The sequence below is a fragment of the Podarcis cretensis genome (assembly GCF_951804945.1).
Source record: "Podarcis cretensis genome assembly, chromosome: 5".
NCBI classification, from domain to species: Eukaryota; Metazoa; Chordata; class Lepidosauria; order Squamata; family Lacertidae; genus Podarcis; species Podarcis cretensis.
Window position 1 is genome coordinate 18,613,431 of NC_137174.1, and position 21,467 is coordinate 18,634,897.

General features: G+C 42.9%; 1 protein-coding gene across 2 annotated transcripts in view; it reads right to left on the reverse strand.

The window, feature by feature from the left end:
* POLR3A (RNA polymerase III subunit A) overlaps nt 1–21,467 on the reverse strand; it is a 54,719-nt gene that overhangs the window by 22,733 nt on the left and 10,519 nt on the right. Inside the window, exons 9-22 of one of the 2 annotated variants that reach the window (XM_079976983.1) lie at nt 19,947–20,050; nt 18,883–19,024; nt 17,286–17,426; nt 16,718–16,787; nt 15,960–16,087; nt 14,941–15,079; nt 10,836–11,000; nt 9,740–9,912; nt 9,033–9,144; nt 7,774–7,892; nt 5,109–5,246; nt 3,634–3,804; nt 2,533–2,646; nt 2,067–2,102 (exon numbers count right to left, since the gene is read on the reverse strand). In XM_079976983.1, the coding sequence (XP_079833109.1) occupies nt 2,067–2,102; nt 2,533–2,646; nt 3,634–3,804; nt 5,109–5,246; nt 7,774–7,892; nt 9,033–9,144; nt 9,740–9,912; nt 10,836–11,000; nt 14,941–15,079; nt 15,960–16,087; nt 16,718–16,787; nt 17,286–17,426; nt 18,883–19,024; nt 19,947–20,050 (1,752 nt within the window). The remainder of the gene's footprint in view (nt 1–2,066; nt 2,103–2,532; nt 2,647–3,633; nt 3,805–5,108; nt 5,247–7,773; nt 7,893–9,032; nt 9,145–9,739; nt 9,913–10,835; nt 11,001–14,940; nt 15,080–15,959; nt 16,088–16,717; nt 16,788–17,285; nt 17,427–18,882; nt 19,025–19,946; nt 20,051–21,467) is intronic. The other variant, XM_079976984.1, reaches the window with a different exon arrangement.

Consider the following 21,467-nt stretch of genomic DNA (forward strand, 5'->3'; position numbering starts at 1 on the left):
GGGAATCTTATTAAAGCAACACTAACACTGTTACAGTTAATGTACTATTTTCTCCAATCGGTAGTGATATCTGATAGTATAATACTTTGCTGTCTACCAATAAGCAAATCCATTATATTATGTTGTAAATAAGCATTAATGAATTCTCTTTAATTCTCAAACATGAAATTCTTGAGCTGTCTGTCCCATACATATACCCAGCAACAGTGTGCGAGGGATTTTTTAAAAAATTGAGTAAGGTATTGGGTGGAAACAATGGTGGAAGCAGAACTCTAAATAAAAAGAGCAGGCTCCCTTAATATAAGGTATATGTGGTGAGGATTCATCAGGGAACCTTACATGTACAGACTATTTGAATAATTTTAAAAGTAAAACAACATGAATACAACATTATATACAGCAGAGGCATTGAAGGGACAGACTGGATTGCTGCAGCACATTCTATGTGTGGCTTCACTCGAGCTTGATCCAGGAGCTAGTGCAGAATGCTGCAGTACGGTTGCTGACACGAATAAGGACTTGTCAACGTTGAACATCTGCGCTGGTTGTTGATTTACTGCCGGGCAGAGTTCAAGGTGTTACTAGTAGCATATAAAGCCCTTAACCACTTGGTAACAGTTTATCTCCGAGATCACCTGAGCACCCACATATGTCCACTTGACCACTTTGATCAGCAGCAGAATTGGCACTACCCCATAATGCCTGTTCTGCAAGTGTTAAGAACTCGATGGTTTAGTGCGGCAACACCTATGCTTTGAAACTCCCTGCCTAGTGAGATCAAGCAGGCACTGTGCTCTTTTTGGTGCCTGCTAAAAACATGCTTTGTAAGACAAGCCTACCCAATTACTTAAGAGTTTTGTTTTAGTCTATTGTTGCTTAACTTTCTGTCTGTTTTGTAAACTTTTACTGTGATAATATCATTGTTTTATCTTCTTTGTAAACTGTTTTGAGGTTTTTCCTACAATCAAGCAGTGTATGTGCTTTATGAAATGAATAAATAGTAAACCTCCAAAACATGTGTTTGTGATGTTCTGTTCTGCTATTGTTATTTATTGTTTGTAGGCTGCTTTGTGATTCACTTGAATTAAAAGCAGCATAGAAATATGAATTATATTGACTCAAACAGCTGATGGATCAATACTGATAGGGAAGTACAGTGGTGCCCCGCAAGACGAATGCCTTGCAAGACGGAAAACTCGCTAGACAAAAGAGTTTTCCGTTTTGGAGGTGCTTCGCAAAACGAATTTCCTATGGGCTTGCTTCGCAAGACGAAAATGTCTTGCGAGTTCCTGCGGGTTTTTTCCCCCTCCCCCCCTTTTTCTAAGCCGCTAAGCCGCTTATCCGCTAAGCCGCTAAAAGCGCTAATCCGCTAAGCCGTCAATGGGCTTGCTTCGCAAGACGAAAAAACCGCTAGACGAAGAGAATCGCGGAACGGATTCTTTTCGTCTTGCGAGGCACCACTGTAGCCTCATCAGTCAGGCTCCCAAATCCTGTTAGGACCTTGAGGTAAGCAAACTGAAGTCTTTTAGATTGGGGCTCTGTTTCTCCAGCTGCAATTCAGTGAACCTCTCCTGCTTTTCCTGATTAATCTGAAATTACTTCTTGTAGTCCACAAAAGCTTTTCTTGACACAGCAGGACTTTTGAGGGTGAGACGGGAGTCCCAGGGACTCTGGAAAGTGGCTTGGGTGGTGCAGAGCAGAACAGCATTCAGGGAGAGGGATTACTAGATCTGAATGAAAGAAGGAAAGTTCATGGAAGGTGTGTGTCCAGTGCCTTATTGATCCTCGTGTTGTGGGGAGAATCCCAAAGGTTGGGGAACTGAGGAGTTGGCAGTGGAACCAAAGGGCTGTAAAGGTTTTTGCACCGATAATAAAGCTTTTGAAAAGACCAGTGAGGGATCTTGCCTGATCGCTCTCGAGCAACCACCCGATAGCCGTAACATGGTGGATGGAAGTTCCAGCACCAATGAACATATGAACTGGGGGTTAGTAATACAAAACAGTTTCAATTCCAGAAGCGTCGCCACTATAAAGTTCTACATAGTGCACACACATGCTACAATTACCTCATTGTACACTGCATAACCTGTTTCAGTAAACGCCTTCAAGAAAGAACAGGAAAAAAACAAAGTAATAGGTATTTTGCTGTTATTGAAATAAACTATTCATAGGATAGCACACATTAATGCTCTTTCTGAACCAAATCCCTGCTATTGTAAACCAATAATTATGCCAGTCACGGAAAATCAAAGCAACAGAGCCCTGGCTCATATTTACAAGAAAGTGCTGCCTTTAAAAGTGAATATTTAGGCACCTCATCAGTTCCTAACTGGCAAGTAAAAACAATTCCTCAGAAGGCAGAGCACATACACCTGCATTTTAACCCAAAATCTGTCTATTTAACAACTGAGATGGTGCTACCGAAGCAGAAAACATGTAAGATTACTGAATCGTGCTGCTTTGTGTTCTGGGGAGAACAGTTTGTAAAGGACTAATGATCGTGTGAAAAAGAAAACGACGCAAAGACATCACCTGTAGGAAGCTGTCCTGGCAGCAAAGGAATTCGTTCTTCTTCATGATGGATTCAGCAGTTAACACCAATTCATTTTTACTAAGTGCTGGCTCACTTCGGCTTGGATACACTGCCTTAAACAACAAAGAGTACACAGACACATTACAAGGGCCTTTTCAATTTAATTCCTTCAGACAATTTAATATGCTTTCAAACTGGATGTGCCCAACTCCCCTCCCGCTTTTTAATCTAATCCTATCATTTAGGGCAAAAAGCCCAATTCTTACAAAGATCCCCAGTCTCCATTAGAATCATATAATTGTACAGCTGGAAGGGACCCTGAGGATCAACCCCCTTGAAATGCAGAAATATGCAGCCGTCCTACACAGGGAATCGAACCTGCAACACTGGTGTCAGTAGACCCACACTCTAACCAACTGAGTCATCCAAGCTCAAAGACAGATGGAAGAAAACAGATACAAGATTAAGAATTCTGTAGCATATTTAATTGGTAGATGCTGAAACGAGGACTGAAAGGTCCATTCACGAAAATCCAACATGAAGATTTCCTTCAAGCTTTGTAGTGAAGGAATGACCTTGGCTGTTCCAGTGGAGTAGGGATGACATGTCTAGGTCTTATCTTACGTCCTGACCACACTCTGACGCACAGACCTACTCCGGGAACAGTGCCAGAGTGTGTTCTTGGAGTTGGTGACCTCTTGCTCCAAGATAAGAGTGTAGGAAGGAAAACCCTTTTATGGTCAGGAGTACAGGAAGGAAATCCCTTTAATGGTTAAGAGTGCTGGAGCAGGAACATCTGTGATGTCAACCTGCGTGTACAAGCTGATGTGGCTGGATTCCTGGGGAAGGGGGAGAGGGTGCCTGGAGGATATATACACTGCATGAAATTTCTCATTTCTTTGGACTTGCTGTGGATTGACCACGCGAGTGCCTTTCTGCTGCTCCGGAGAGCAGAAATAAAGAACTCTTTCTTTGAACCAACCCTCGGTGTCATTTGACTTCCTTCCTCCCATCCGGGAGCAACGTAGAGCCCACCAATCGGTAAAGTCTAATAAGGCTACAGTAGTATGTTGACATTTATTGATACCGTTTTAACTTACTCTGATGTTGTCCAGGACACGCTTGAACTCCAGAGGTTCATCTTTCCCCTCCATAGCTGCAGGATCTAAGCCATCTCCGCCATAAATGAACTGTATGATGTCACCGGTAGAACTCCTGACAGTCAGGTCATACTGTGAGCACAGATCTTCAAGGGATTTCACCAGCCGCCTCTGGGAAGCAAGGGAAGACAACTGCTTCAGGACCTATCTAGTAATGCAGTTTACAAAACTTCTAAAATGTGGGTGGGGTGGCCAATTCGCACTTGCCAAACGCAGGATGAGCAACCGTGCTGCATTTTGAGAGTCATTACAGGTCTGGAAATATAACCCGTGGTGTAATAAATAGGAACCATTGCAGTCCAGTACACTGAAAGTCCCCCTCCATTTGAATCTTTTAAGGGAACATTTCAAACACTTAATATTGCATTAAAGGCATTCAAGGTACAATTCTTGAGGTATTGCTGCCTGGTTTGGCTTGGATAAATCTCATTAAATGTTCTTGATCAAAGTCTCAATTTTTTAAAAGCAGATTATTTGAAAAAAATGCATCCCATCCCACATTTCTAAGCATTGAAGCCTGTAGAAGGGATGAAGGCAGGACCAAGTCATCTTTTAAAGTATGATAGGTTTTTTTTTGGGGGGGGGGTTATCTGGAGTTTTGAGCTCCTTTGCTGTGTAGAATTCAGCTGAGACAAAAATCCTCTCATATGAAACAGCCTCACACAGGTTTCCAAATGACTACTTAGCTGGTTAGCTGCAAATAGAAAGAATTGACTCCAAGCAACCAGACAGAAAAAAATGGATAAAATGAAAGGAGTCTGGTGTCTTTCTTTCTAGTCATGAACACGTTACATGTGCATTAACACTGGTGAATATAGACAGCTTGCAATAAATGTTTGCTGTTTTTGCAAGGCTGCCCCTCATGGTAAAAAGACAAATTGGACATACAGTGGTACCTCGGGTTACATACGCTTCAGGTTACATACGCTTCAGGTTGCAGACTCCGCTAAGCCAGAAATAGTACCTCGGGGTAAGAACTTTGCTTCAGGATGAGAACAGAAATTGTGCAGTGGTGGCGCGGCGGCAGCAGGAGGCCCCATTAGCTAAAGTGGTGCTTCAGGTTAAGAACAGTTTCAGGTTAAGAACAGACCTCCAGAACGAATTAAGTTCTTAACCCAAGGTACCACTGTAAAGGGAAGACCCACAAAATTTCCTACAATCACAATATACGTCTACAGATATAGGAATCTTTCTATAGATGTAGTATAGACATTTCTAGAGATACAGGATTCCTTTTGCATCATCAGAATTGAACCTTGAGGAAGAATGAGGCCACAAACTGGGAGAGGAATGCTAGTTATTTTCTTGATTTAGATAAGGAAAACGAACCTTTACATGTAACGGATAGAAGTTGCTCATGAGTGTTCTGCTACACTAACAGGGTCTCCTCCCACAGCAAAGTATCCCCAAGTTACCTGCATGTATCCCGTTTCAGCTGTTTTTACAGCAGTATCAACCAGGCCTTCTCGACCAGCCATGGTGTGGAAGAAAAACTCAGTGGGTGTCAAGCCAGAATAGAAGCTGTTGGCAACAAAACCTTTCGCTGCTGGAAGCTGCAAGAGGGGAGAAAAAGACCTGAAATGTGCTGCAGTAGAAAATGAACTCAGAGTCAATGAGGTGCAGTGGCCGATAATGTCAAAGTAGGACCGGGGAGACCCAAGCTGCACACTATGAAGCATCCTGGGTGATGTTGGGCCAGTCACTGTCTTTCACTCCAACCTACCTCTCAGGGTTGCAGTAAGAATAAAGAGAGATGGGCAACCATACATGCCACCTTTAGCTCCTTGTTAATTATATATAAATTATAATAAACAAACATGCAAACCATGATTTTAATTAATTTTTATAATGAAATGTTTTTAGAATCGGTGGATTATTTTGATTGTTGTTAGCCGCCCTGAGCCCAGCTTCGGCTGGGGAGGGCGGGATATAAATAAAATTTATTATTATTATTATGAGAACACTTTCAGACTTCATATACCGTATTTTCCCATGTATAAGGAAACCGCTATTTTTTGGGAGATGCGGGTGGCGTTGTGGTCTAAAATACTGAGCCTCTTGGGCTTGCTCATCGGAAGGTCGGTGGTTTGAATCCCTGCGATAGAGTATGCTCCTGTTGCTCTATCCCAGCTTCTGCCAACCTGGCACTTCGAAAGCATACCAGTGCAAGTAGATAAATAGGTGCTGCTGCAGCAGGGAAGGTAAACAGTGTTTCGGTGCACTCTGGTTTCCATCATGGTGTTCCGTTGCGCCAGAAGAGGTTTAGTCATGCTGGCCTCATGACCCAGAACAACAACAACAACACAACAATTTATTATTTTTACCTGCCCATCTGCCTGGGTTTCCCCAGTCACTCTGTGCGTCTTCCAATAGAACACTAAAATACAATAACCTATTAAACATTAAAAGCTTGCCTAAACAGGGCTGCCTTCAGATGTCTTCTAAAAGTTTGGTAGTTATTTTTCTCTTTGACATCTGGTGGGAGGGCATTCCATAGGGCAGGTGCCACTACCGAGAAGGCCCTCTGCCTGGTTCCCTGTAACTTGGCTTCTCGTAGTGAGGGAACTGCCAGAAGGCCCTCGGTGCTGGACCTCAGTGTCCCGGCAGCACGATGGAGGTAGAGACGCTCCTTCAGGTATACTGGACCGAGGCCTTTTAGGGCTTTAAAGGTCAGCACCAACACTTTGAATTGTGCTCGGAAACGTACTGGGAGCCAGTGTAGGTCTGTCAAGACCAGTGTTATATGGCCGTTCCCAGAAAGCTGTCTGTGGACAAACGCCTGGCTCCCTTGGCCTGAAGCGAGATGAGCGCCACAACCCTGTAGTTGCCTTTGACTGGACTTAACCGTCCAGGGGTCCTTTACCCTTTTACCTTATTTTTTTTTAATCCAAAATTTAAAACTCAGGCCAGAGCCAGAACCACCCACACCAGAGTCCAAACCCCTGTGCATTCACCATCTGTGTATAAGACAACCTCCAATTTTTGACTAATGTTTTTAAGCAAACAAACAAACAAACAAAAAACATCTTATACATGGAAAAATGCAGTATAACAGGTACGATAATACAGCTATTATCTTTCCAGCTATTATCTGTACCTCTTCAAGAGGTGCTGCATGAACAGATGAAATTATTAGCTCTAGAAAATGTGAGAACTCATCTCCTAGGAGTGCCAGTGAGGCCAAGAAAGGATGGAGGGGTGGCCCTTTTGCACACAGTAAAATATACTATAGTAAAAGCTCCACTCTTACCAAAGTATTTCCTACAGGTTAACAGTTGTTCACAGAATTGTTTTCCATAGCAACGATCTAGCGTGATTGCTGAACTTCTTGGAATTCCTTCACCACAGGCCGATTCTCAACATTTATGTCCTGTATTTACTCCTTACACCAAGGGTGAAGAACTGATGGCCCTCCAGATGTTGCTCGATCCCAGCTCTCATGGGTCCAAGCCAGCATGGCCAAGAGTGAAGGATGAATGGAGTACAGAATAACTGGCAGTACCTCCCCCCCGACTTTCTTGCTTTTAGTTCACCAATTCCTGGTTGTCTCTAGAGGATTCCAATTCCAATACAAGAAGCCACAGGCCTCTCTGCTTCCCAGGGAGTGGGAAAGAGAACTAGCTATACTAGGCAACACAGAGGAGGAGAATGCTCTAAATTTGATGCCTGCCAACTTGCGTCTGGGGAGAAGGAAGAGGAGCGAGAGGGAGAAGAGACCAAGATCTGGGCAAGTTGCCCACTGGAACGGTTACATCCTTATGGAGTTAAACTCCAGTAGTCTAAAGCAAATGACTCAGCTTGTTCAATTGAATTAAGAGCAAATTATTTCACATTATCATGTCTTGGTCCTTGTAGCAACCCTATGGGGTAGGCCATTTGTATTATCCTCAAAGCGCAAGGAGGAGGGAGGGAGGAGCAGAGAGGGAGGTTTTCTCAAGGCAAACTAGCCTGTGAGTTCGCAGCAGTCAAGATTTGAACGGTTCAGACATTACATCGCACCAGAAATTCCGTCTTCATTTAGTATTCAAACCCACACCTCCCCGTTTCATAAGGTTGTTTAAGTCCCGCAATGCTATTCACCTTGGAATGCTTCTTAAAATGAGGCAAGGATCGGTTCTCAAAGCCGTCAGGCACCCGTGAGCCACTGATAGCCTGCTGTCCTACGCAAGCAATCATCTGGGAGATGTTAATGAAGGAGCCTAAAAACACAACGCCACAAAGAAAGAGGTAGGTCACATCTTGCCTCATGTTCCAAAGCATCACACTGTGTGATGGAGGTCTGCCCCACTCTACTTTACTTGTATGTGCAAATTCGCTTTTTTTAAAAAAAAAGTTTTATTAAAACTTTTCACATTACAACAAAAAAGACAAACTAATCTAAACCAAAACTAGTAAAAAAAATAAAAGAGAAAAGAGAATGTGCGTGCACATTTTCAAAATCTGGAGCAGATTATGAGGGTGTGCAGGAGAGAGCGCAAAATTTCTGTGGCACAATTGAAGTGGCAGCACTGGATACAACCCACTGTAGAAGTGCCCCATTATTTATGAATCACGTTGGGCTTGCATTTAATGTAGATCTGTGCAAAAAGCTTTAGTACTCATTACCTTTTTAAAAAAAACACACACGAAGTGCCCAAAATGGGATTCTTATCCTATCAGAATGCCAACAGGGAGCGTTGGGTTTGATTGAACCCTCAAATAGGAAGGGCTGGCACTCGACGTGCCAGTTCAACCAGAGCTGGAGAACCAGTTTGCAATGTTGCATGGGAAAAAAAAAAAGGCAGACAAAATTCCCACATACATGACAGCCCAATGAATTAAGAACAATCTATCTAGATTGGACAGAGAGCAAACAACTGAACGCAAAATTCAGATGCAGCTGCTTGGTCTTTAAGCAACTGTGCTATGTAGGAGGTATAGAAATGACATGGGAAAGTTTCCGAATTAAAATGTGGTGCTGCCATGTAAAAACCAGAAGCAAAACTTACCTGTGCAGTGTTTCATGCTGCTAGCATGCCATTTAAGCCAGCCTCCACAATGCATAACATTGGCATGCCAGTATGATCTTTGCCCATGCCACTGATCTTTGTTTGCTAACAGTGCACCAACAGGCAATGCAATTCAGATTCAAATAGATGCTGGTCATATGGGCTGTCTCAGGTTCAAAGACTATCTGCATGCACTTGGAATTACATCTAAACCTGTGCTTCCTGTTCTAGAGCTAAGTGTTGTCTGCACCGCAACCATAACCTTTTGCTGCCTTCTTTATTTATTGGCAACAGAAAAAGAAGAACAAGTGGGCAGCAGCCATTTGTTTTCTAAAGTCCTCACAAGCTTACCTTTTGAACCACAAAGAGCCATGACGAGGGGGCTGTTACTCTTGTCTAGTTCTCGAAGGCAGGCACTGCCAGCATGGTCTCTGATCACAGACAGCTCTTTCAGAATCAGCGCCTGGGAGGAGACTTACAATTAATAAGCTGACCATTTCAAGAATTCACCTAAAGAGATTGTTGCATCTTAGCAAATTCCCAAAGGAAAGGTCTGTAGGCTGATCATTGCAACAACAGAGGCACGACCAAGAATTTTGTCAAATTGACAAACATGCTGGCTTTCTGTGGGGGTTTGGCCCAGCCTGGCCCCTTTGGTGCTTCAGAAGACCCAGAATTCAGGGAGGCCAGAAACTGCCTCTTTCTTTTTCCTGCACTTATTGCTGTTGGGAGGTGCCTGTTTCCTGGGTAGGGGAAACCCTATATTCAACCACCAGGAGATAGGAGGGTTCACCTATGGTGAAGCAAGAAGTGGCAATCTTTCCCTGGAGACAACCTTGGGAAGATTAAGATTCTGATTCAGCAAATTGATTTACTGTGATTTGGCCCCTTCACATTTTGGGACTGTTTGGCCAAATCACAACAAATCAACTTGCTGAATCAGAATCTTAATAGTTATGCTTCACCCTTGAGAGGGTAAATAAGCAAACAGCACACAACGTGACTTCTGATTCATTGCTAAGAATGAGTAATTCTCTATCAGGTGGTATACAACTCACCTCTAATGTCTCTTCTGCTGTACAGCCAGGTTGCTGCTGCAGTTTGCCAGTCTTCAAAGCATCAATATATTCATCACATTTCTTGTACCCAGCATTCAGAAGTTCATACTTTGCCTTCAGCAGCCCCTGTCCTGGAGTCACATCGCCAATTCCAATTGAAAATCCTCGATTAGCTAAGTGTTTGGAAACAACAGCCAAATGTACACATCAGCTCACTGAGTGCCACACGGAGAATTTTATCCGAGGTTACTTTTGTACTCAGGGTTTAACTTCTTATCCATGCAAGATATGTTTAGATTTTCCTAAAACTAGCAGAACTAGCTTTAAAAGTGTAGCATTTTTAGTAAATGGTCTTGCTGGCTTGTGGTACATTTTGACATTGTGTCTCTTTGGGCCTTTCCAGAGAATAAATTAATAGGCATAGTTATGGCTTATGTGCTCATTGCACAGGACCCGGATAATTTTTGTTGTTGCAAGGCCAGTACTTTTCCTGCACTCAAATTTGATTATCTTGTCACTGGGGTGTGTGTGTGTGTGTGTGTGTGTGAGAGAGAGAGAGAGAGAGACAGAGAGAGAGAGAGAGAGACAATTCTTCCCTAAACAAGTGGCATCTATTGGAACGCGCCTGTGGCATCACTAGGGATGAACAACAACTACCTCCTTTGTACAATGCCTGTGCAGTTTAATGACTCTTTTTAAAAAAGTTATCCAACCCTAAGCTCCACCATGCCATGGTCCCAGTGAATTCAGTGAAGAGGGAGACACAAGTTCCAGACCTTAGTATTGACTCCAGTTTTGACTAGGAAGTGTCAGCTATGGAGGCTCTTCTTAGAACTATTGTGGTATACCAGTTACAGTGTCAAAATTAGGACGATCTGGGTTCAATTCCTCATTCAGGCATAAAACTCAGAGGATATTTCAGTCAATATTTCTCAGCTAATTTTCCTCTCTGGGCTGTTGTGAGGATAGATAAACAGGGTGGGGAAGAACTGTGCACCACATTGCCCTGAGCTCTTTGGAAGGAGTGCAGGATAGAAACATAGTGCAATAAAAAAATGAATGAAATTACCAGAAAGCCACTTTTCAAGGTACTTACAGAGGTAGACAGGAGCAAGTCTGGCTAGCCGTGACATCGCATCAGCTGCCTCCACTTGTCCCCAATCTCTCAGCAAAATGTAGAAGATATTATTCTTGGATCCAGACCCTAAAGTTCCTTTGTCCATGCTGCCAGCCATCAACTCACTATTGTGGATTGCAACGTCTGGAAAAAAACCGTCAGAAGCTTGTCAACCTAAGCTTCCCATTTTCAGCTTTTTCAGACTCACGACCACTTTTAGCCCCAAAATGGCAACATTTCATCCCTTCTCTTAAAGAAACTCTTCTCAAAATAATGGTGGCAGGGCTACTTATGCAACCTGGTGTACATTAGGGCATTACCTGGTTGTGGTTCCTGGTTTGCAAATTAGAAAAACAGTGCTTTAACACACCCAGAAACCTATACGGTAGATGCAGAAACGATGAGAACTCAAGTTGTAAGACGGAGAGGGTGGGTGGTAGAATCCAAGCATATTTAAGTCATTTTGTATTTTGTAACAGTTGAAGGCCACCAAAGCATATAAACAAACACAAATTCTCAACCACGCAGGTCATGGGACTTCTTACAATTAAAACTAGTTACAAGAATAAATACAGAGACTGAAACAAGGACAGAGACATAACTGAGCACAGTCAAACAAGAGCCTGGCTTTCTGTATGTGAGCTCTAATTCTCAAACAAGGGGAGTCCTTTTCTTATTCTGACATGTCAAGGACTGCAAAGCTAAAGCTGGCTTTGCTAATTTAATAGACAAGACAAGCAGGACTGTCTCTTCATTCAACATGCACCTATAAGATGGATGTGCATTTTCGCCTGGGGTCTATAGCATCCTCCAAAGGACTTTCTGGTTCAGCCACAAACAATATTGAGCTGCGGGCATCCACACCTTCCTTGGGAACATCTGCTTTTGGGCAGCAAGAAGACTTTCAAAGCGAGTCTAAGCAGTATTTTCTACAACAAAAGGCCAACGAAGTAAACCTCTCTTTGTAGAACATGCTGCAAGCATTTGTCCAAATCGAGTTAACCTCATAAACATTGTTCTCATTCCAAAAATAATCTAGGGACTGTTTAACAGTTTGATTTCAACTAGAACAATGGTCTGAGGTTAAGTTAGTTTCAGAAATAAAAACAACCCTCCCCACAAAGTCAGATTGTTCAATTTTGCCCAATGTTCAGCTCCTATGAAAGGAGCCATCTGCACTGCACTTGCCAAACAGTGATAATTTTCCTTAGAAATGACAGATCTCAAGTAATTTCTTTTCTAGTTGCAGATGCTTCAAGGCAGATCAAAAGAGACGTGTACCACTTGAGGCCCATTCGTCCACTTTGGTGCAAATTATTCTCTTTTTTTTAACTGCAGAAACCAAAACGGCAGAGGCTTGTGAACGCTTGGAAACTGATGTGGTACAGAAATAGTTTGATCCATTTTCCTCTATCAGCCAGCGAATTCCTTAAGTTGTGTTATGTACACAAAGTTACTTTCTTTGGTCTGCTGAAAACATCTCACCTGTCCCGAATAAAATAATAATTTTAAAAGGTCCTTGGAAGATACACTATCACTTGCTACCTTAAAAGCACAATTATTCTTTCTTTTTTCTTATCATATGTGGTGGTCTTGTGGTAAGGTTAAGGCTTACTGGGAAATGACATACAATGAAAGGAAAAGGATGTTTAAAGTAACATTTGTAAAAAAACAACCCAGAAGCTTTTCTCTTGGGAATTATGGGAATTCTATACTACCCAAACTGTATAGAAATTTAGTCATGTATGCGACTACAGCGGCAAGAATGTTACTTGCCCCAAAATGGAAAGAAGCAGAAGTCCCAGCAAAGGAAGAATGGATACAAAAACTTATGGAATATGCAGAAATGGTGAAACTTACCAGAAGAATAAGAAATTAAGATAACAAACTTTTTATAAAAGAATGGAAATGGTTTACTGAATATTTACAGATAAATTGTAAACAGTTAAAAACACTGGCAGGATTATTGTAATAACCTGCAGTTTCATAACAATATATATTTAAAGAAGATGAATAAATGAGCAAGTTAAGTTACCGTATTTTTTGCTCTATAACACACACCTGACCATAACACGCACGTAGTTTTTAGAGGAGGAAAACAAGAAAAAAATATTCCAAACGAAACAGTGGATGTATGATTTTTGTGATTCATGCTGTGGCCACAGACGTGATCTGACGGTGAGTTTGGGGTAGCCCAATGCAAAAATCCTGAGGATCCATGTGGATCAATGCTTTGTAACCACGTTTTTGCGCCATTGCAGCCCCATGAAACAGTGGGTGCATGTGTGTTTTTTGGTGCAGGCTGTAGCCATGGACATGCTATGTGATCTGATGGTGAACTTGGGGTGACCCAGTGCAAAAATCCTGAGGATCCATGTGGATCTGTGCTTTGTAACCACGTTTTAAGTGGGGAGGGGAGGAAAAGCATTCAAGGGACAAGGAGCACGCGTGGGGTGTGTGGAGAAGGATGCTGCTAATGATGCAGGAGAGGGGTTTAAGGGGAGAAGGAGCTCGCGTGGGGTAGGTGGAAAAGGAGCTTTTCGGCAAGCTGAGCGGGGAGGGAAAGAGCACTGTTGCTTTAAAGGAGCCAACCGGACAGCAGCCACTTACAGCAGTGTAAGCAGCTCCTTTCCTCTCCTGCTTTGCTCCTTCTCTCCCTCTTTGCTGCTTTACGCAGCTAATGGTGAATCCCCTGCAACCCAAGTCCTGCTCAGCGGATCAGCTGAGACGCTGGGAGAATCGTAATTTCCCCCTCTCCCTTATTCCGTGCCCTCCTGTCCCCAGCAGCCTTTTTAAAAACTTTTTTACTGGTTTTCACTGCACTCGTGGCTCAGAGCCCTCCTGTGCCCTGCGCACGGACTTTTGCTAGCTGAGGCTGCAGCAGCTTTTTCCGGCTCGCTATGGCTCCCGTCTGTCCCTTCTCCCGTGTAAGCGGCTGCTGCCCGCTTTGCTGCCATGGCTCTCCTTCCCTCCCTCCTCCCCGGCTCCTCCCCCTCCTCCTGGCTGTAAAGCAAGCAAAGCTAGAGCGGGACAGAAGCCCTGCAAGCGGCTCCCGCTTTGCTTGACTGACGGCAACCATGAGTGCATTCGCTCCGTAACACGCACAGGCATTTTTCCTTACTTTCTAGGAGCAAAAAAGTGCGTGTTTTGGAGCGAAAATTGAGGTAATTTGGATATGCAGGAGATATTAAATAAATTTAAGGAATTGCAGAAACAGGGAGAAGGAAGTCAAGTTTTGAAATGTCAAAATGATAGTAAAATCAGTGAAATGTATAAATCTGAAAAGTATTTTCAGTCACCTCCAGGGTTGACTACTGTAATTCGCTCTACGTGGGGCTGCCCTTGAAGCTGTCCCAGAAACTCCAGCGGGTGCAGAATGCTGCAGCGAGGCTCCTCACAGGGTCTCTGCCATGGGAGCATATTCACCCAGTGTTTTTCCAGCTGCACTGGCTCCCGGTGAAGTACAGGGTCAGATATAAGGTGCTGGTTTTGACCTTTAAAGCCCTTCACAGCCTAGGACCCTCGTACCTTCGGGACCGCCTCTCCTGGTATGCCCCACGGAGGACCTTAAGATCCATAAATAGCAACACCCTAGAGGTCCCGGGCCCTAAGGAAGTTAGATTAGCCTCAACCAGAGCCAGGGCCTTCTCAACACTGGCTCCGGCCTGGTGGAATGCTCTGTCTCATGAGACCAGGGCCCTGTGGGATCTGATTTTTTCCGCAGGGCCTGTAAGACAGAATTGTTCCACCTGGCCTTTGGCTTAGAATCAGTTTGATCCCCCCCCCTTATTTTTCATTTCTCCTCCTGTGAAGAGGCTGCATCCTAATGTTTTAATGTTGTATTTTAATCTTTTTAAATTGTATTTTAATCAACATGTTTTTATTATTGGTTGTTAGCCGCCCTGCGCCTGGTCTTGGCTGGGGAGGGCGGAGTACAAATAATAATAATAATAATAATAATAATAATAATAATAATAATAATATTTGAAGAAGAAAGCACAAATTTCCAAAAAACCCAGTGGCCAGTAAGTATGTGATAAGTTACAGTTGCCAAGTCTCAGGCTTCCCCACTACCTCCACTTACAGGAATCGTTGCTGCACAAGTCTTCTCCCTTGCCACAATACTGCTTGCCCTTGGTTCGAAGGTTGGCTTTGACAGGACAACTGTCACTAGGCTTCAGAATGATACCGAAGACCTGCTTTCCTGTCCACAGGGTTACAGGCTGGAAGAGGACAAAGGATTATGAAGACAAGCAGAAGAGCTTCCACTAAAGTTATAGAACTAGAACATGCAAAAACATTATACTTTAGGACTCCAAACCACTCTTCCGCTTCTTTTCAACTATTCCAGGTCAGGGAGCAACATGTAGCTCAGCTGGTAGAGGACGAGACTCTTAATCGCAGGGTCGTGGGTTCGAACCCCACGTTGGGCAAAAGATTCCTGCCCTGCAGCGGGTTGGGATAGATGACCTTTGTGGTCCCTTTCCAGTTCTTCAATTCTATGATTCTAAGCAATGGGATGGTGCCACGGTTTCAATCTCTACCAATTAAATTGATTAAACCAATCAACTGAAGCTTTAATCACAGATTAAAACCTGCCCTTTATTCAATCCATGAGGCAGAGGTCAAAAGATACAGCCACACAAATATGTCTGCTCCCTTCCACCAAATGGAAGAAGACCCGTCTCTTTGTAATCAGAATTTGCAACCAAGCACTGCAGAGATGGTTCGTTTAATGGGGAAACCCTTATGGTTATCCTTTCGCCAGTAAGAATTACATCGACAACTGAAGCAGCGTGTGCTCAGCTGAAGTCAACGGAAATTTTTATCTGCAACAGCGATGGGAACATTCATTTTTGAAACCCAACATGGTGTATTAACTGCAGTGTAACACATTTAGTGTCACAGGGGAGACAGACGTGTTCAGCTATTGTCCAGTTTGAGACTTTGCCACCCTCCAAAAAGGCGTCTTGCCCTTCCTCAGAGCTTGCTTTTTGATACAACACCACCAGGGAGACCTGCTCCACATCCAGGCAAAAGAACCTCGCCAATTTAGTGCTGACTAAACTCAAGTGTGCACTCTTGCTCCAAGATGTTCCATACCTTGAGAATTGCTGGTGGTGGGAGGCGAACTTTTATTTTCTCATCCTTGCCAACCAGAATAGAAGCGATAATCTGACAAGCTTTAGCTCGATCAAAGAAAGTGTCCTTGAGCGTGAGGAGGTAAGCCCCTAAAATGGGAAATACAGAACACAACGCAAACACTTCCGTATAAGAGGATAAGCTAGAAAGGGCATTGAGTAACATACACTATACTGGCAATACATTTAAACGTAATCAGATCACATGGAACTGCAGTGGCGTGAAAGAAAAATGCATCTTAATTATCTGTATTAATATAAATAAATAAATTTCATGCAGGTTGCATTTTGGACGCTAGAAAGACCAAAAGGTATTTAAAAAGAGAACAATGAAGGCAAATATTTTACCACATGGCTCTCCTTGTACACATCCTAGAGACAACAAGGCAAAGATCAAGAATATCTCAGCAGTGGCCACACTTAGGCCCAGGTTTTCAGTGAAGAAGTTCCAATACTGATGCAATCCTGCAGTCCATACAGAACCCTCCTTTGCAGATCGTTGGTCACCTCTACACCCATGCATCTCTGTGGCATGCCCAGCAGGGAAAGTCCTCTTCAGAAGAGGCACCACCATATCAATGACAGCATGGTAATAATTCTTTTTTTTTTTGCAAGGAGGTATTATTCTATCATGCATGAGCAAGGAAGATCTAAGAGGTCTTGAAAACAAATGAGTGTCTCATAACACAGGTAAACACATATTTGACTTCAAATACAGACCTGTAAGGAAATCTTGAATTGCAGCAATAAGGGGCTCTCCATTTCTTGGTGTTACCAAGTTTGCTTTAGTCTAGATGAAGGAAGATATATTAACTAGGGAAACATGGCACAATATTTCAAAAACTCTTATTATGTACATGATCACACTACTACAAGATCTTTCTACTCCTCCCTGCGACATATATAAACACACGTTAGATTCCAGTGCATTTTCTTAATGCAATATATCTGTTTAGGGTTTGATACGGCTTTACTGCCTAGTTAGTGTAGACATGATTCCACCCTGATGAGATTGTTCTACAAAAGGCATGGGGCCAAATTGCGGCCCACAGGCCAAATCTGGCCCTCAGCAGTTTCTCTGCCCTGTTTTATTTTAAGTAACTTTCCTCTGTACTTATCTCCGACTCCTTCCTCTTCCTCACCAAGTGGAAGCATGAAGGAAAGCAGTTAGCAAAATGCACACTTTGTGCAGTTCTTAAAAGGTTTCAACTAGTAAAAGAAATCAGGCAGCGGGCAGTGAACCTGCCCCATCTCAACAGGCAGTAGTACGTAATAGTCCTTTGCTTACCCCCATCAGAACAAGGGCTTCTGCTTTTGCTTCTTCGGTTTGAGGAAGATGAAGATTCATCTCATCACCATCAAAGTCAGCATTGTATGGTGTACAGACACATTCATTAAATCTGAAAGTCCGGTGTGGTTTTACTCTAGCCTGGAAAAAACATATCAGAAGAAAAAATCCATAAGAAAAAAAATTCTGTGTAAAACATACAAAGAATTCAGAACGTATCGACAGTATTTGGAAAACGCTTGGAAAATTTGTGCTTTTGCCTTTACATAATTTCAGTTTTACAAAAAAAAAAAGAGGGCTGGCTGCATCAAATGACAAGTTTATTTCATTTTCGTCTGACACTGCTGGAGGCTTAAGATAATGTAATGATGTAGGCCTTGTGAGCCATAACTTTACCCAACTCTTAGACAGGAGAAAACATGATGGCATTAGGATAACTGGGCTTGTACCTACAGCATAGATCTGGGCTCACACCCTTCCGTGTATCAGTCATAGAGAAAGTCTAGCAAACAGCCACTATATGTATTATCTTAATAATTTAAAGCATAGTGTAGGTGTACACATGCAGCAGATTGAGGTGGTAGAATATGCTGTACCACATCTGACTGCAAGTGGGGAATTACATATTTGAATGCCCCCCTATGTAAAGAGCTCCTTGCAAGTAGAAAAGTAAAACAGACTGGCCTAGAGACATCCCCCACTCCTACCAAAATGCTAGTTTTATACACGCAGACAGGTTTGGGCGTCTGAACCAGAGAAGCATTAAAAATGTACTCCCCGCTCCTCTACAACCCAAAGGTGATTTTACTATCCCACCTTGCTGCATTCACAGAGCCAGCTTTGCTCAGGCACATATCAGGAAACCTGAATTTTAGATTTAACTGACTAATATGGTCCAGAAAGAGAGGTGTGATCCTCTGTGAATGACAACTCTTCTCCTGCGAAATGGAGAAGATCCTAGGGTTATTTTATTTATTTAGTCAAAATCCCAAGGCAGTGTGCAATATTAAGAACATAATACACAACATAATAATAAAATAGTAATCATAACAGCCCCCCCCCAATCTAACAGCCATAGATTATTTAATGGCCAAAGGCCTGGGTAATAAGAGTGTTTTCACCTGAAGCCTAAAGACATGTAATGATGGCACTAGGTGAGCCTTTCTGGGGAGAGCATTCCAGATGGGGAGCCACCACAGAAAAGGCCTGTTCTCATGTTGTTGCCCTCTGAATCTCTCAACAGCAGCCAAATCATGATCATTTCCTCATCTGACTTGAATAATGTTCTACTTAGCTTGGATCTGGGGCAATGGTAGCCATACCACACAGATGAAATTACAGAAGTTGTGGAATAGCTACTCAAGTTGGAGAAGGTAGCAGGCCACATGTACTATTTGGATCATGTAAAAATCACACAGATCACACCTGAAGCCTGGCAGGCAGAAATCAGTGATCAAGCTCCTTTTCTCTTGCAGAAGAATACTACTCTTGCATGAAAGCCTTAAGAACTAATGAATGTATGTGTTAGGTGACCAATTATGATGAATGGTAATAAAAATAAATACGCCCCAGGGAACCACAGCAGTGATATGCTTACTATATGAGCCATGATGCTGAGCTTGTGCAAAGAGGGTTGTCGATTGAACAGGACTATATCGCCATCTATGAGGTGTCTCTCCACAATGTCCCCATACTTCAGTTCCTGAGCCATCTTCTCACGGTTTCCGTATTTCAAAAACCTGGGGGGAGGGAGGGGGAGAGAGAAAGAAAGAAAGGAAATCTATCATAAGAAATAATCAGTCTTAGAGGAAATGATTGTTTTCCAGTTATACAGCTGCTCTTCCACAGGACTGCTGAGCTTCCTCAGTGATAAGAAAGGAAATCACAGCTGAAAGCTTTTCCGTACCATTTTACAATAGTGAAGGTAACTTTTTAAAGTTAGAGGGAGGGTGAGAATCTACTTGTGCAAACGGCCGCAGAAAACACCAACAATTTAAAGAACGCTTAAGACGCATGTATGAATAAAGATTTTGGAAGGGGGGAAAGCATCCATTTTTAGATGCTGCCTACTGCAACCCATACATGTGCACTCTCAGAAAGGGCATTCCCTCTTGTGTGAGAAGGAATATCTCTTAAGACAGTACTTGCTAGCTGCAGTTTTATAAGGACTCACATTATACAACTCTTGACTTTTGAACCTATGTTGCTCAGTTAACTTGGGGTGTGTTCCTTTGTGCCTTTTTAGTTCAGTGTTTTTAATCACTTCACCTACCCACTGAAAGGCTGCAGACCCTAGTCCTAGTAATTATGATTATCAGCAGTTCATGGGAGAAGAGAAGGGGACTTAGCTTACCCTCAACACACTTTTGCAGAAGACCTATTTTTGAAGGTCACACGCACACAGCAACTGGATCAAAATTAAGTTTTGCCCACCGGATGTGCCACTGCTTTTCAAGGCAAGTACTTAGTGAATTGTATAAGGAACAAATTTTGAATGGTTACACAAACAAGACTAGCATCTTAGGCAAGAATCAGTGAAACTAAAAAAAGGGGGGGGGGGGGAGGGATCCAGATAGCCTCTCAGTATGTTCAAAACAAGCCCTAAACTTTCAAATCAAGTGACTGAAGTAAAATGAGTCTATTTCAGATACAAGGCCGCACCTTTTCATCTGTGTGTGCCTCTGCTGAATGAAGTTGGCACCAGGATGAAGCTCTGGACCATTCCGAACAAGTTTCCTCATAAAGTCGATGTTAGCTTTATTCACCTGTAATATGAATGCTCGAGTTAAAAGCGAAAAACTCGCACAATTCTTGTGCAGAGCTTTGCCAATAATTTTTGCTGCCCTGGGTAAATCATAGTTATGTGATTTTCTCTGCATTATATACTAGACAGCACAAACCACAACATATTAAATGATCAAGAGTTAAGTCAAGATAGCATTTTCTTGCTGTTATTTTAAATGCCTGTCACTCCTTTGTAACAGGGTAATACCTCAATACCCTGGGCTATGCCTTTACATCATACAACTGACAAGATGCCTCTGTTCTTTTCTTCTACTTGGTGGTCTGTCTCTTCAAGGCATTTTGAAAACAGAAGGAGACACTTCTGGAATTTTAGCACTCAAGGACTTGCTAAGTTCCATGTTTGGGCTAGCCCTATTCTTGTGCACATACTACAACTCTTTTCAAGATTATTGGATGTCTATAAAAATATACACATTAAAAGACCTTTCAGCTTGGCATGAGTGCAAGGAGCAGGGGGGAGGGGGGAATGCTATTGTGAAGATACCAGATTAGCTTCTGAATTTAAGGAACAGGCAACATACAGCTAAATTTCTGTCAACAGGGAGAAATGTAAAGTATTTCACTTGGGCAAAAAAAATGAGAGGCACAAATACAAGATGGGTGACACCTGGCTTGAGAGCAGTACATGTGAAAAGGATCTAGGAGTCTTGGTTGACCACAAACTTGACATGAGCCAACAGTGTGACGCGGCAGCTAAAAAAGCCAATGCAATTCTGGGCGGCATCAATAGGAGTATAGCATCTAGATCAAGGGAAGTAATAGTGCCACTGTATTCTGCTCTGGTCAGACCTCACCTGGAGTACTGTGTCCAGTTCTGGGCACCACAGTTCAAGAAGGACACTGACAAACTGGAACGTGTCCAGAGGAGGGAAACCAAAATGGTCAAAGGCCTGGAAACGATGCCTTATGAGGAACGGCTAAGGGAGCTGGGCATGTTTAGCCTGGAGAAGAGGAGGTTAAGGGCTGATATGATAGCCATGTTCAAATATATAAAAGGATGTCACATAGAGGAGGGAGAAAGGTTGTTTTTTGCTGCTCCAGAGAAGTGGACACGGAGCAATGGATCCAAACTACAAGAAAGAAGATTCCACCTAAACATTAGGAAGAACTTCCTGACAGTAAGAGCTGTTCGACAGTGGAATTTGCTGCCAGGGAGTGTGGTGGAGTCTCCTTCTTTGGAGGTCTTTAAGCAGAGGCTTGACAACCATATGTCAGGAGTGCTCTGATGGTGTTTCCTGCTTGCGCAGGGAGTTGGACTCGATGGCCCTTGTGGTCTCTTCCAACTCTATGATTCTATGATTCTATTCTATGATTCTAGGACATGGGCCTGTCCTTTACATGGAATGATACCAGGAGCAAGTCTGACATCCATCTCTT